General features: G+C 37.4%; 2 protein-coding genes across 9 annotated transcripts; one reads left to right on the top strand and one right to left on the bottom strand.

Moving 5' to 3' along the window:
* Positions 1-715: 715 nt before the first annotated feature.
* On the bottom strand, positions 716-4,988 carry LOC128172877 (uncharacterized). Of its 2 annotated transcripts, none has more exons than XM_052838589.1 (13): positions 4,648-4,988; positions 4,448-4,546; positions 3,751-4,209; positions 3,443-3,613; positions 3,228-3,358; positions 2,801-2,984; positions 2,604-2,684; positions 2,202-2,234; positions 1,918-1,971; positions 1,598-1,795; positions 1,395-1,430; positions 1,235-1,297; positions 716-1,007 (listed from the first exon to the last, which is right to left on the bottom strand). In XM_052838589.1, the coding sequence occupies exons 1-13, from the start codon at positions 4,703-4,705 to the stop codon at positions 886-888; spliced, it is 1,689 nt and encodes a 562-aa protein (XP_052694549.1). In that variant the 5' UTR covers positions 4,706-4,988; the 3' UTR covers positions 716-885. The 2 variants fall into 2 exon arrangements, with proteins under 2 accessions (XP_052694549.1, XP_052694548.1); XM_052838588.1 differs by having other exon boundaries at positions 1,565-1,795; positions 4,648-4,975.
* A 1,794-nt stretch (positions 4,989-6,782) lies between these two features.
* LOC128170391 (mucin-5AC-like) lies at positions 6,783-16,185 on the top strand. 7 transcript variants are annotated; one of them, XM_052836161.1, is made up of 22 exons: positions 6,783-7,126; positions 7,833-7,859; positions 7,940-8,146; positions 8,504-8,620; positions 8,822-8,983; positions 9,111-9,263; positions 9,390-9,539; positions 9,725-9,868; positions 9,990-10,154; positions 10,253-10,309; positions 10,412-10,507; positions 10,597-10,707; positions 10,953-11,114; positions 11,345-11,494; positions 11,618-11,776; positions 11,936-12,088; positions 12,275-12,424; positions 12,501-12,650; positions 12,736-12,891; positions 14,639-14,794; positions 15,271-15,417; positions 15,893-16,185. In XM_052836161.1, the coding sequence occupies exons 1-22, from the start codon at positions 7,075-7,077 to the stop codon at positions 16,138-16,140; spliced, it is 3,072 nt and encodes a 1,023-aa protein (XP_052692121.1). In that variant the 5' UTR covers positions 6,783-7,074; the 3' UTR covers positions 16,141-16,185. The 7 variants fall into 7 exon arrangements, with proteins under 7 accessions (XP_052692121.1, XP_052692122.1, XP_052692120.1 ...); XM_052836162.1 differs by having other exon boundaries at positions 6,784-7,126; positions 10,415-10,507; positions 11,933-12,088; XM_052836160.1 differs by having other exon boundaries at positions 6,784-7,126; positions 11,933-12,088.
* The last annotated feature ends 14 nt before the right edge of the window (positions 16,186-16,199 follow it).

Below are 16,199 nucleotides of genomic sequence, written 5' to 3'. Positions count from 1 at the left end.
AGCGCATGTATTTTTAAGATATCGTAAAAAGCCTAATATAATCTGAACTTAATTCATATAATAACTGTACACGAGTCTTGGTGAATATATATTCTTGATTAAAGTATAATACACAATCGATCATTTATCGTAGATATCACGACAAATCTTTAAATTTTCTTTTTTTTTTATCAAGAGAAAGTTCTAACTGACCGGCGTAATTCTTATATGCCAGTGAATATGGGTTATTTCACTTTCATTGTTATCTAGCAATACATGTAGTTTAAAATAATTTAATATCAAATTATTGACAACAAAGATGGGAAAAAGGGAGAAAGTTCCCCATACATATAGTGGCACACTCATACCCTTGAACCTTTCTATTTAAAAGTACATAAGGACGGCTATGGCGTGTATTAAACTGTTGCTTTATTCGAATCTGTTCACCCTGCAGATTATATCGTGCCGAAATTTCCAAAGGTATGAAGATGAACTGGAATTCGACTTACCGTTCACTGGATTTTGGAGTTAACTTTTCGTTACTTGACGAAGGAGATGCAACCCATTTAGGACGAAAAAAGCAAATATTCTCCATATGTATGCACTACATTCAACGTGCATGACATCAATCGTGACGTCATAATACATTTGACGTCGACGTAAGATTTTGTCAGTAAATATCAAAAATGCCTTACAACATTTTTTTCTAATAAAAATTTGCAAAATATATAAGCATTTCAACTTTTTTATTCAGTGATATATGACATCACTGCACGTGTAAAACTATGGAAATCTTTTCATCTCTCTGTAAATTTCAGGAAAAAAGACAGCAATAATAAAACGTCAATGAATAAATGTATGAATGAATGATGTATCTTTGGAACTGTTTCAGCGTCAGTGTAGGCGTCACTCTGGATTACACGTGCATGATTGACAACCGTCTGACCCCAACGGACCGATCTCAAAGCTCCCCCCACAGTTAGCGATACACCTCTCCATGTCCATACAACTTCCGATCAGTCCGTGCACTGATATAAAACATAAACGTTTATACTTAGAAGATTCAAATTAATTTTAAAAATTTGGCACACACCTAAAACACGCTAGAAATTCTTAATGAACACAAGTATAATTCTCTTCATGTTTTAGCTAGCAGTTGATAGAGTATGTATTCAATGTAACATTCTTTAATTTAAAAGAAATCGGTGTTATGTCTCAGTCTGAAGTTTGAAAGAAAACTAAAACTATTTCATACTTTTTCCATTTTTCGCAGAACACGAAGGTCCGAAACACTCTGTATTGTAAGCCACTTTTTCCACTGTAAAAAAAAAATCAACATCTAGCATTAGATCTATTTTTACTTTGGTGTATTATTTCATTGCAGGCCCAAGGCCATGACTGAGAACAAATCATACCTTCTGGATGCTTTGGAGAACCCGAGTCTGTTCCTCCTGAAATTTATATAATCTGTCGATAAGAATTGTGTGTGCGTGTGTCATACTCACGCAGAGAGAGAGAGAGAGAGAGAGAGAGAGAGAGAGAGAGAGAGAGAGAGAGAGAGAGAGAGAGAGAGAGCCTGACTTGCCCATAGATAACATCGGACCATGCATTGGATTACCGTCTGCGCCGCCTCCGGTAGAGGCCCCTGCTGCCGCCATGAATGGAGACTTCATCGCACTGCCCATGCCCCCACTGGCGGAGGCCGCAGAACTCAGTGACGCCTTGAACGGCCCGCCCCCGCCTGACCCTGCGCCACCACCCCCGCCCATCATCATGCCACCACCGCCCCCTCCCGCCATCATCCCGCCGGATCCACCTAATCAAGAAATGCAAAATAATTTATTGTAAATAAAATAAAATTCAATTTTTGAATTGCAGAACTAATCATGAAATGGTAGCATATTATATAAAAAGAATTTAAGAATAATAAGGCGTTACCTCCCCCTGTCATACTGGCACAGAATGGGCCTGCACACCCACCACTGGAACTCCCTATAGAGAAATTCAGAAATAAATTATCAGAAAACCCAAACTTACTACAGGTATTAATGGTGTTCCACTTCACCTCGAATAGCCACGTACACTTTCCGAAAATTTAATCATGGAGTAAAAGTAATTCAGTATATATAGTAAATCATACATTATAAACGAGAATAAAACGTTTAGAATTGAACCCATTGATATGGAAATAAAAGAAAGGAAGATTATTTGTAGATCATTACCACTTGATCCAGAAGAAGACATCAGTGGATTACCTACAATAAAAGAAAGATAATGTTTACTATATTACATTGTAAGATACGCTTTATTTGTAGGCTATAGCATATTGTAGAGGAGCGGTTTTACAGGTCCAATTTTAATAAGATTGCTATAATATTAATCAGCCGCCGCACATGTAGCTCATTTGTCATAGGTTTGACAAGGGACTGAAAGGTTCAAATCCTCTGTGTTTTGTACACTTTGTGTTCTTGGAGATGTGTTACATGGGTCACACAATGCATGAAGCTACGTAAAGAGAAAACAAGTAACCCTCTTTCGCTACCTTATTGCCACGGAAACTAATTAACTTGACAATTCTTCAAAACGTTACGAAATCTTGTATATATTACGGAATGTGTACACACCCCCTCCGGACCCGCCATTCATACACAAGGGAAACTCGCACTTTGATCCGCCACCGGCACCAGTACCGTGTCCGCCAACATCTATAAAATTAGCATCATAAAAAAGGATAAGTGTTTTACTTGATTCTGAATACAAAATACAATTCAAGAGAGCATAAATAAAGGCAGAGTTAATGTCCCAATTACAAATAACCTACTGCTAATAATACTACTTCCGCTTCCTGTGTTCGTTCCACTGCCACCACTTCCAACGGACCAGGTTTGCATTCCGCCCCCAGTTCCGAAGTTATTGTTTTTGCCGTTATTGTTGTTGTTATCGCTGTTATTATTGCTGTTATTTGCAGATTTCTTCTTACATTGACAACTTGGACATCCATCTTTCTAAAATGGTAACCAAAGATAAAGTAAGCACCAAGGAACAAGAATTGTGAATGTAAAAAAACATTGAACATTATGTGTTATTATCATCTTCATAGTATTTATCACCAAGTACACAAGTAAAAACGACAGACATAATTATCAAAGTACATAGATTACCATTTATTACAACTTTTTGAAGCCAAAACATCAACAACTTAAGTCAATCTCTCTCAGCCTGCAGTGGTCGCCCTTGGTGTGATTTACCTGTGTGTCCCCTATGTCGAAGCCCGTGTCCTTACACCTGATCATGCACGCTATCAGCTTCGTACACTCCGAGACGGACTTCGTCGTCGGTTTGGGGGTCGTTGTAACGGTCAGGGGAACAGGATTCTTCTCTACAAAGTATACACGTGAGTTACAGATACAAGTAAAATTACTACGAAATATGATTTAACTAGATCTAGGATTTAAGCTTTTACCTTTTTTGATACACGTGCACCGTTGACATCCGTCGGACCCGGTTTCCCCTATTTTGGCCTCCCCGTCACATGACATGATACACAGTTTGGTCCCTATACAGCTGTTATGGGACGTGGACTGTGGTCTTACCTCAGGGGCATTTTCACACACAGGCATCCACGCTTTTGTTGCTGTTTAAGGGGAAAAGAAATATGATTGTTACAAAGACTTTGTAAAATATAGAGTAGTGGTGTAAACACACATTATTTTATTTCATTTTCAATAATTTACGCGTTTTCTCACTAGTGAGTAGTCACCACCCTGATACCTGGGGCACATGGACATGATTTACAGCCGAACTCGTCCGTGACCACACAGTCATGGGGACAATCCACGATGAACCCTGTGACGCAATATCTCGGAACCCCTGGGCTCACTAGGGGCACGTTTTTTGTTTTACAACCAGGCGGAATAGAATTTCTTCTCGGAGGAAACATCATCATGCTTGGCCTTGGACCAGCACTCATCTGAAATGGGGATTTCCCCGCGAAAGACGATCCCGGAAATGACATCATTCCAGGTCGGGGTTCCTTCTCCTTTTCTATGATAATTATATTTGTTTTGCCCCCATTTCCCTTGGCGCCTCCTACGTCTCCCCCACTGGATCCCCATTTATTTTCAAGGGACGACCAGGAGTCCCCATCCGTGCTCCCACCACCACCAAAACCGCTGCCGTCCGTGTTAGATCCGCCCAGATTAAAACCACCGCCCCCTGAACTGTGTTTGTCTGTTTGAAAGAAAGAGACATACACATCGTTAAATTGTTTGTAATGGATTTTTACAGTTTAACAGTAAAATCATTTAGGAGAATATCAAAATTTCAAACCGGATTTCATGTCTTAAGAGGACTAAGTCTTTAATCAGTAGATCACACATATATGCAATGAATTACAAAAATATCATTTAAAATTAATATAGATATGAGAGTATTAAGTCAATTATTTTCAAAATAAAAGCTAATTTACCGTTTTTACATCGACACAATCGGCATTTGTCGACGTATTCAATACACCAGGGGTGACAATTAGGGTCTTCCGGTGGGCAATAATCCATATTTGGTAACTCTGTAAAACAAAGTGAAGGCGAATATACATGTATTAAGCATATAAAGTAAAAGTTATGCATTTAGACGTTCTGTATTCATTATGAATATCAATATACTTACGAGATTGTGTGACTTTGAAAACAGACAGAACAACAAACATCCAGGGGAGACAACTCATTGTTGATTGATGGCAAATTCCCGTAAAAAAATCAAATGAAAATCAAATGTGCAAAAATATGTACCGTGTCACCGGTTAGTTCATTCAGAAATACCGAAAAAAATTCTCACTGAAGACGAATAACCAATAACAGTGAATCTTGTGGCGGTTTTGGAGCACCTGCCGTTTGGCGATATCAGGGAGAACTCACGGGAGGGCCGCGTACGTAAACACCCCGGTAGTACTATTACACGGAAGGGGTACAGAGCCTTCTTATCCGGACTGTTACGTAACAGGACATGTTTACTGGTCCCAGAGAGTGCGCTCCCTAAGGAAACAACAGAATTAAGCATGTACTTGCTGATTTGCTATCACTTTTTGATTTGTCCAGCTGGGGAGTCAACAGGTGAGTGGATCCCACTATATACTCATAAAGATTACACCCCGTATCTATCCAACAAATTTAAGTGCGTTGAATCATGATGCAAAACCTTCACATATACAACTTGAGTTCAACTTTTTTCATTGATAATCTCAATCTATATAGAAATGGACAACAGACAAGCCCTTATGACCCATCTCCATGTAGTTATTACCTACATAAGGGTACCGGTATATAAAACATTCAAAAATATATATACATTTGTCACTCACATACACATAAACACCTGTCGGAAGTCTTTGTATTTGGACACCGCGTAACATCATGCTAACACGAATGAATAAGAAACAAGGGTTAAAGGGTTAAATTGCTCACGTGAGTTACACTTCAAATGAATATGCGTATCATATTCTAAAGTTTCTAATGCGAAATTTGATCTCAATCTTACTGTATAACTGATTTTAAACTACTTCTATAGAATCAATAAATATATATGTTTTATATAAAAAAAAAATGCATGATTTTGACCCTTTTTAATTTACTCGAACACATACATGTATGGCGTCAGCGAAACTATGACGTAGCTGTCCAAACCTTCAGGTATCCTTTTTATTAGGCTTATCTTACAAAAAAGACGAGGATGTTAGCGCAGTTGGCTGTAAACAATCACTGTAAAAAATTTTATTCCTTGACTTATTCTTGTGTTTGTTTTCCTGTTTTCTAAACTAAAAGAAATCATGACAAAATGTCGCAAAAGAGTAAAAGAAAACGTATGTTTTTACCTCAGTTATGCTTTTTATACTGAGAAAGCTCGTCTACGTGAACGTCTGATTGTTAAAGTCAATATAAGGTGAAGCAAAATAAATTCTATAATGCTCATCGAGGACCAAAATCATGTGTCTATATAAAACATGAAATTTAATAAATTACACACAAAAAAAAAACAGACAACAAAAAGTCACCGTGTTGTTGTCTGAAGTCATCAAAAATAAAGAAGCCACCAACGAATATTTCTTGGGTCATTCCGACAAAAAAAAGATCCAAGCTCTGTCGAAAAAAATGGGAAAGTGTCATAAATTATGTGGCGCATTTTAGACAATTTGAAAGTTAATGCGACATTCTTATCGAATATCAACGTAACATCAAGATGGCAAATATACGAATTGGTTAAAACACGAGTGCATATATTTCGGAATTTCTACTCATGATTCTAAGCATGCGTAATTTAGCAACCCCCCCCCCCAAAAAAAAACAACAAAAAAAAAAACAACCCTAAAAAACCCCCAAAACCCCCCAACAACAACAACAAAACCAAAACAAAACAAAAAACCAACCAAACAAACAAAATATACCAACTCAGTATAGTTATACATCACTTTAATTCAAATGATAAACTGTGCAATGAATAACAAGACTTTGAAGTATTAGAAATTTTTTTACCTTTTTCCAACAAAGCTTGTAATGTTTAAATCAGAGCGATTTTTTAAACCACTAATGAGATACCATTTTGGAAAACCATATCATATAACAAATGAATCATTTGATGCCGGCTAAAAGATACCCTTTCGTACTTAAATTAATCTGAATTCTACTTTTCAGAATTTAACCCGCTTATTTATTTTTTATTTCCCGGATGTACATGTAAAATGGAAGCCATTATCACTTATGCGTGCAGTTCTTCGATGGACAAAATTTCTCGCACCTGCAAGCGTTACTTACGGCGATAAGACCACGTCAGAGTGTCCAATCTAGCGACCACAGGTTATCATTTCAGACCAGCCCACAAGGGTCAAGTTTATGGAGTATGGCCTTTACTAATAAATTTACAAAACATTATTGGCCAACACGCAAAAATCTAATATCCCTTTCATTCTGGCACTCTGTAACTTTCATCCATTTCGAAAATTTCGACGCTAAGGTTTACATAACCTTGGCAAAGCACAGCAAAGTCTAAGTAGAGGACCGTACATACAGCGTTCATTAATTAACCAAGAAGAGAAGACCAAACATGGAAGTCCGAGGCTCGTTTCTTATCTTTCTTTTGATTTCTGTGACAGCATGTAAGTTTTAAAATATACTTGATTTTCTCAACAATTAAAATGCTATAATCATTTCATGTCAAAAAGTATATTTTTTCTTTTCAATCGTTCTTGAGATCACAAATTACATATCTTTACAAATTACAATGTTATTTAGTTCATGTTTTTTTCCTTTATTTCCATATCATTTTGATCTTGATTGAAAACATTAAGGCGTGAAAAGGAAGTAACTTACCATTTGTCTCATTGAAATCTAAGGCCACACCAATATAATTTCTTGTTTGTCGGACACCCAGTGAAAAAAGAAACGAGCGGGCGAACGATTAAATATTAAAATTATTATTTCTTGTAGCCAAAATTTTTAGATGGTACATAAATAAATTTGTGCGGACGGTTATATTTTTCTACTTGTTTCTGATTTATAAATTAAAAGTACATTGTACATTTGTATTTAAATGCGAAAAATAGAGCGGGAATAGAACAGAAAACAGCGTAGAACTTCCTGGATGCGGGAAATTAATAATAAAATCATTTCTATAAGTTACATTTAATTAAGGTATCCGATGTACAATTGACCAAAAATGAGGCCTGGAAAGGTATATATTCTATATACTCATTTGATAGGTATGGGTATGTAGTTTCTAAAAATAGAATAAATATGTCCGACGATCAAGAAATTATACTGGTGTAGCCTAAGTTTTTTTTTTATAATTATGACGATTTTTAGGCTTACCGAACCCGGATCATAGGCAAGGTATAACATCTTAATTCTGTGTATTTTTATAGTGTTAATGTCTCGCAATTTTACATGTTGGGCAATGCAAACCTTCTCAGGTTTCCCGCAGAGAAAGCCCCTCTCCCCTCTGTTGACACAGGATCGGTACGGCTCGGGGGTGCCGCTCGGCGGAAGTGACGTACAACAAGGCATGGCGCTGAATCAAAACGCGTTTCTGCCGCTTTTGCTTGGTAACCCCGATTTCCTCAAGCTTTATATGGAAAACCCCCTCCTTGCTTCCCAATACGTCACACTCCTTATGCGTGGTAACGTATGTCAGATAATCCAAAAAGCTTGTACCTGCTTAATTACGTGTTTCCAATTGCTTTGTGTTGTCCACCAAAGATACATATTGTTCACTTAACTTTTTTAAAAGCAAACAGATACTAATGAGTGCATGTGTTTACTATTTATCATCAAGTATCACAATTAAGACTAATAGACCGGTATTTGAAAAAAATGTTCATTTTGAGGCACATATGTAGAAAAACGAAGATAAAATGTAAAAGAACATTAACTTAAAGTGAAAACTGTCGAATTCAAATTAAATATTTCCACTCACTATTATATAAGACTATAATTATTTACGACTCGTACTAGCATTAACATGAATTCTAACTCAGTCGCCAGTGGTCGCGCCAACAATAACGACTGCCCGGCGATCGCTCGCACCTGCCCGACGGAATGTTACTCCATCAGCTCTACCGGTTGTATCGTCTGTCAGTGTCCTCAATCACACGGTAAGATCGCCGGAATCAGTTCCCATTCCTTTGTCAATCAAATATGTTAACCAGCAAAGAACCAAATCCACATTTATCCTTTATATGCTATAACATTTTGCTCTAATCTTGACAATTACGACGATTTAGATTTTTATAACTCTGACTTATCGAGTTTTGGTACACGATGTATGGTTTACATGATCTACAATCTTTATACAGCATCGTCTCAGTCCTCCACGTCCTCAAACTCTACGCATACCGGGGCAGCTGCATCTACATCTGCCGGGAATAACAATGGATGTCCTTCGTTTCCAACACACTGTGACCCGAACTGTCTCGCCCTTGATGACATGGGGTGTCCAATATGTTCGTGTCCAAAAAGTAAGGAAAAGAATTTTGTTCTCAAAAACATTATAACCACTAATCCACCTCTTTTAAATATATGGGTTTGATGTAATTAGTTACACCGTTTTGCAAAATCACGTGGTCTTGCTGATTTGTTTAAAAGCTCCCCAATCAGCTGGACCACAAACGTTAACAAGTTCCGGAGCAACAGCAAGTCCATCAAAGGTAAACGGATGTGCACCGTTCCCAAGAAACTGCAGTGCAGAATGCGCCCGTATTGATTCCATGGGGTGTATTGTCTGCTCATGTCCATCAGGTATATTATAACAGTACAGATAATCAAACAATCAATACTACAGATGTCGAACAAAAGACATCCCCTTTGTCAGCTGTCCTTAAATGTTCATTAGTGTGCAGCGTAAGATAAATCGTTATATTTAAGGACAAACGGGAAAAACCCCCGCCCCATCTTCCTCTTCCTCCTCATCCCAGGGAAACATAAATGGCTGCCAACCCTTCCCCAAGAGTTGCCGCGTGGAGTGTGCGATGGTTGACTCTCGTGGCTGTATCGCCTGCCAGTGTCCAAGTACAGGTACCAATAAACTGAGAGTGATACTGGGCAAACGTAGATACTCAGTAGATCCCTATAAGTTCATAGGCAAATATATTCCTAGTATGAGAAGTCTACATATAAACTTTGTATTTGTAAGACATGAAATTATACTAGATTGGAAGTAAAAAAAAATCTTCATTAAATAGCCCAATATATCTGTGCAGGATCCTCGAACTCTTCAGCCACTACGTCACAAACAGCTACCTCCGCTGGAAATGGAATAAATGGATGTCCGCCATTCCCAAAGAGCTGTGATTCCTTATGTGTAAAACTAGACGACTTGGGATGCGTTATATGCTCATGTCCATGTAAGTTCTTTGCCTTAAAATGAAAAGTGCAAATACAACACTGTATAAAAATATTAGAAGCACTAGATACGTTTATACATGAGCCATGGATGAATCATAAATAAAACAAACACTTTTGCAGACTCGAGCAACAATTCATCGCAGACCGGGGTCCAACAAATCGGAAATTACGTCAATGTACAAGGTCAGGGTTTAGCTGGAAACGGAAATGGCTGCCCTTCTTTGGACCCAAAATGTCCAGCACAGTGTACATCCACTGATGATAGAGGATGTATTCGCTGCACGTGTAAGCATTGTGTCTTTCTCAAGAGAAAATAAAAGAGGATTGTCTTAAATAAAGCCCTGTATAAGTGAATGACGTCATAAAATTATGTTTCATCACAGGTTCTACATCACCTCCCTCTTCGGTTTCTCAGTCAGCGTCCGTCTCAAGCAGCAATGGTATTAATAGTTAAACGGAATATATTAGAATTTGGGATAGACATCTCAAATGAATCTTTACCCTGATCAGCTGATTCTTCTGTAAACTTGTTTTTCGTTCAGCAGGGGGATGTCCCGCCATTCCCAAAAACTGTCAGCTGACCTGCCTGAACATCGACGCCAGTGGCTGTGTCGTCTGCTCGTGTCCTTCTAATGCAGGTATCGTCACGTGACATAATTCTATACGTTATCAAAATGACAATAATTTCAAAATAAACAATTTGAAGTAATATCACATCATTTCCAAGGTACGAGCGGTTTTGGTGCTACGTGCCCCCCGTTTAAAGCAGACGATTGTGACGATGTATGCAAAATGACGGATGCTCATGGCTGTCCTATCTGTGATTGTTCGCAACATTGTAAGTTTTGAGAGAGAGAGAGAGAGAGAGAGAGAGAGTGTGTGTGTGTGTGTGTGTGTGTGTGTGTGTGTGTGTGTGTGTGTGTGTGTGTGTGTGTGTGTGTGTGTGTGTGTGTGTGTGTGTGTGTGTTTAAAATGATTACTCACGTAAATAATAATTTAAGACAACTTTGTCAATGTACAAAGTAAGACCGATGCTTGAATTTGTCATAAGAACTTGTTCAGTGACCTTCACATTGCCTGTAGTCAGCTCCACAACATCGCCGTCAATTAATACAAACACCGGAGGCGGCCCGAGTGGTGGAGGGGTGCCTGGCGCTGGGGGGTGCCCGACGTTTGACTTCAGTGACTGTGACCCGGCCTGTGTGTCAGTGGATGACCACGGGTGTATGAGCTGTTCGTGTGCAGGTGAACAGATTTTATTCTATCTTTATGCAGAGCACATTTTCTTTTGATATTTTAATGTTCTTGGTGCTAATCATGCCCCCCTCCCCGCGTTTTTGAATATCTACAATTAACGAACTAGCTCCATAGAAGAGGCGTTTAAATTGAAATTGGTAAATAAATATACGATTTATTCTTTTTTACTGCCAAGTTTGATGGGTTTTTTATTCACTAATTTTTTTTTTTTTTCATAGCAACAGCGCCTGTCGGTGGACAGTCTACTACCGTAGGGGCGGTAACCAGTGTCCCTGGGGCAGGGGGCTGCCCGGCCTTTGACTTCAGTACCTGTGATCCAAACTGTGTTGTAATGGATGCTCAGGGCTGTTTGTCTTGTCACTGTGCAGGTAATAGCAGCCACATGGAAACGTACTGAAATATACAGATTATTATAATGATATAAGGATATGAAAGATACTGTTAGTTTTGACATTCAAAGTCTTAAGTTGAAATGGTTATCAATGTTAAAGTAACAACACCAGCGACATCCGGCGGTCAATCCAATACTACATCAGGGGCAGTAACCAGTGTCCCGGGGGCTGGGGGCTGCCCGGCCTTTGACTTTAGTACTTGTGATCCAAACTGTGTTGTTATGGACGATAAAGGATGCCTGTCTTGTAGCTGTGCAGGTCGGTCAATTTTATTAAAAAAAAAGAAAAACTAAATTAATGTTTTGATGAATATCTTAAATACTGGTGATTTTGATTTTGTTTTATAATAAAAAGCCTATTAACCTCTATTCACTTTTAAATTCTCTGTTTTAAAACAAGTGTTTTTAATTTAAGTAGCAACCATGGCGCCATCTGGGATACAATCAAGTACATCAGGGGCGATAACCAGTGTACCGGGTGCTGGCGGGTGTTCGTCCTTTGACTTCAGCACATGTGACCCTAAATGCGTTGTAATGGACGCACAAGGTTGCATGTCTTGTACTTGCACAGGTATAACACATAAGTAATCGACTGCTCTTTCAAAAGACACTTGCTTACAAATATAGATGTTCCCTTTACAGGCACCTGACGTTATGTATTTTTCTCAAAATTACAGGGATATTTTTTGATGACTGTACAAAGTGCTAGTCATTCACCACAATTTAACCAAACAGTAAATTACGTTTTGCATTGCAGTGACTACGCAAGCGCCCTCCACAACTAACAAAACTACTGGGACAACCAGTGTCCCTGGCGCTGGTGGATGCTCTCCCTTTGATTTCAGTACATGTGACCCTAACTGTGTTATTATGGATGCCCAAGGATGTCTATCATGCCAGTGTAAAGGTGCCCAAAATTCAAATTCACCAAGCTCCAGTGATTCAGGAAAATACGAGCTCAACAACCTTGTGCTTTTTTTCAGCCACAACGGTTGCTCCAAGTGGTCAGTCAACGTCTGAAACTGTGACGTCGGTTCCAGGCGCTGGAGGGTGTCCTGCCTTCGAATTCAGCACTTGTGACCCCAGCTGTGTGGTAATGGACGGACAGGGTTGTATGTCATGTCACTGCAAAGGTACTTTAAAAACATGCCAAATGTCGTTATAAGGTTTGCGATTTACAGATCTTAGTTTAACTGTATTTCTGTCTCGGACATGTAGCCTCCACTCCTTCGCCTCTTGGCGGACAAACCTCTACAATTGGTGCCGTGACCAGTGTTCCCGGAGCTGGAGGGTGCCCTTCCTTTGATTTTGGTACATGTGATCCTAACTGTGTCGTCATGAATAGTCAAGGCTGCTTGTCCTGTCACTGCACTGGTGAGGTGTTATATATCTTGCTTTAAAGTGTTTTAAGTTAGCAATATTAAAATAACGATTGGTTAAAATTTAAATGATGGTTCAATAATCAGGCTTGGGGCGAATTACATTGTAAAGTAATGCATTACATTACCATTACTTCATGAATTTGGGCATTGAATTACCATTACCATTACTTGATTTTCTTGAAGTAATGCATTACATTACCATTACATGAGTAAAGTAATGCATTACCATTACCATTACTTTTTTTTTAAGTAAAGCTAATAAAGAGTTTTTGCAAATGTTATAAATATACAACATTCTCTAACATATCTACAGCTTCATGCTCAGTATCAGGTTCAAATTCAATGAATAAACAGAGTCATTCTTTATTTGCTCAATATATAATCATATTGTGGCAATATGAACAACATATTACATAAGTAAAATGGTATTTATAGACATTTGGCATGATACAATATCAGATATGAAATAGAGACACAGGATAACATGCGTAACAAAAAACAATTTATGAAATAATGTTGCGGTTTTTAAAAGCTAAATATAGATATATCCCCAGATTACACAAATCTTTATAATTTTGGGCACTTAATTTTATTAATTTATAAACAGATGATTTTTCCCAGCTAATTTCTTAATATATTTTATTCGCATTTCTTTTTACGGAGGACACTTTAAGACAAAAGATTGCTGTTGCACTTAATGATCGAAGTTTCAAAGGGTTCATCTTTTAAATGCATCCACCTTCCGGTTTATACTAAATTAAATGTTTTGCAGGAGCAGTCAATGCTTGGACTGGAAAATACTGTTTGACGATCTTTATCTTAGGATATATTAAGTGCAATAATAAATTAAATACATAAATCTTGTATTTTCTATCAGTCCAAACTAATGTACAGTGAAATTAATATACAAGAGAGAGAGATAGAGAGAGAGAGATAGAGAGAGAGACACAGAGAGAGAGAGAGAGAGAGAGAGAGAGAGAGAGAGAGAGAGAGAGACAGGGAGAAAGAGAGAGAAAATAAGTAAGATTATTTTCAAATAGGTTATAATAATGGAAGTGATATTAATTTTCATCATGGATGGACAGTGCATTCATTTTGCTTTTAAAGGTGCATGTCCGTCTCCTATTCTATTGTGACATAGCGAAGGGAAGGGGATTGGGGTGTTTAGCACTTCTTATAACAATAGATTGTTTTGATACTTAGATTATCCGGGGGGGGGGGGGGGCATAGTGTGTTGTTGACACTTTTCTTATTGAAGTGCAAACTAATTGGAGTAAATTGTTTAAATGATTAAAAACTCGTAATAACAACACTCTTAAAAATGTTATGAAACTGTGCTATTATCTTTAGTAATATAAACAATTTAAAAATGAATTTTAAAAACCTTTTTTGATAAAACATGTACAATTAAAACATTTTTTTCTCAATTAGAATTATTTCTTTCTTCTTTAAAAATAAATTTAATCAAATTCAATTTCAACTTTTCATTTATTCATCACATTTTTTAAAGTGAACATGCATAAATATGCATAGTAATGCAAAGTAATCCCATGTAATGCCAGCATTACACTAGATTTTAGAAAATATGCATTACATTAGCATTACTTGTAATGCTAATTTTGAGGTATTACACATTACTAGCATTACTTTGAAAATATGTAATGCATTGCAATGCATTACCATTACATTTAGCATTACCCCAAGCCTGAATTGAACTTCAATTAGAGTGTTATTGGCAGGGTCAACAACAGCGCCAACTGGTCCGACCACACAACAAGTAAGGCCGACAACCTCTGTTCCCGGGGCAGGAGGCTGCTCTTCCTTTGATTTTAGTGCCTGTAATCCAAACTGTGTTGTCATGGACTCCAGAGGGTGCTTAACGTGTCACTGTGCGGGTAGTTCATTTTTTTTCGTTTTGTAAACATGTCTAGCTTATATATTGTTAAAAAAGCAATGGCAATCTATTACATTTTAATTATGCTACATATGTATTAGAATTCTACGAAAACTGGACAAAGTTTAAGTGATATACTAAAAGGATAAAATAAGAAGGTCATTCAGTCGAATTCTTCTTTGATACTGTTTTTATGTATTTATCATATTTGAAACTGTATTTATGCACTTAGTATATCATATTTAATACTGTCTTAATGTATTTATCATATTTGATATTGTATTAATGTTTTTATCATATTTTATACTGTATTTATCATATTTGATATTGTATTAATGTTTTTATCATATTTTATACTGTATTTATCATATTTGATATTGTATTAATGTTTTTATCATATTTTATACTGTATTTATCATATTTGATACTGTATTTATGTATTTATCATATTTGTTCACTGTTTCTATTTATTTGCAGCATCTTCCACCGCTGCATCTGGGTATACTACAGCGTCAGTGACGTCAGTTCCGGGAGCAGGGGGATGTCCCTCCTTTGACTTTAACAGATGTGACCCAGCTTGTGTTGTTATGGACGCCCAGGGTTGCATGACATGCTCGTGCTCAGGTATAATGATGGAATAATTGTAGTAAGCGTGAGATAAAGTAATTTTTTCTAGGTAATAGGCCGATATTTTTGCAACCAATTTTCTAGTACTAAAGTATTGACAGCATTCTTAACATCTATAAGGAAAAGTAAATAAATGCTCTTATATTTTTAGAGTATGTGTTTTCTTCTATTAAGAAAACAGTAGTTTTTTCTGAGTCAAAAACTAAATGCTAAGATTAGACTTCGAATAAAATAATTTACTTAGTAATCATTATGATATTAGGAAATTGATGCTGAATATAAATCAATAGAGCACACTTGTTGGTATGTACTGGGATCCCCTCGTATTTTATTTATAAACTGTTTACACGTTAGAAATGAACTAGAAAAACCTAATACATGCATGTCATTTGACGAGAAACTTCGTGATTTTCAAAATGTTTTTAAAGCCTTTAAACGTATTACATATCTGACGTCCTATCTTTCATTACAGGAAACCAAAGTGGAAAACAAACCATTGTCCCTGTTCCAACAACAACCCCGCGTCCATCTTCAACAACTCGTCCACCAATCTCATCAACAACTGTTACACCACGATCAATTACGGCGCATGCTCCACCAACTACCACCGGAAACACGTGTCCTCCGATAAGGTGTACGTATCCGTGTGATTTAGGGGTAGTGTTCGATGCCCAAAGATGTCCCGTTTGTAAATGTAGATCCTCTACTGCATCACCGTGATATTGTGTAAATTAAATGTTACAAAATAAAAAGGTATAAAACGAACGAGTATCATGTAA

Source organism: Crassostrea angulata, chromosome 2, assembly GCF_025612915.1.
Source record: "Crassostrea angulata isolate pt1a10 chromosome 2, ASM2561291v2, whole genome shotgun sequence".
NCBI classification, from domain to species: Eukaryota; Metazoa; Mollusca; class Bivalvia; order Ostreida; family Ostreidae; genus Magallana; species Magallana angulata.
The sequence above is the reverse complement of the archived record's forward strand: the minus strand, read 5'-3'. Positions and strand labels throughout refer to the sequence as shown.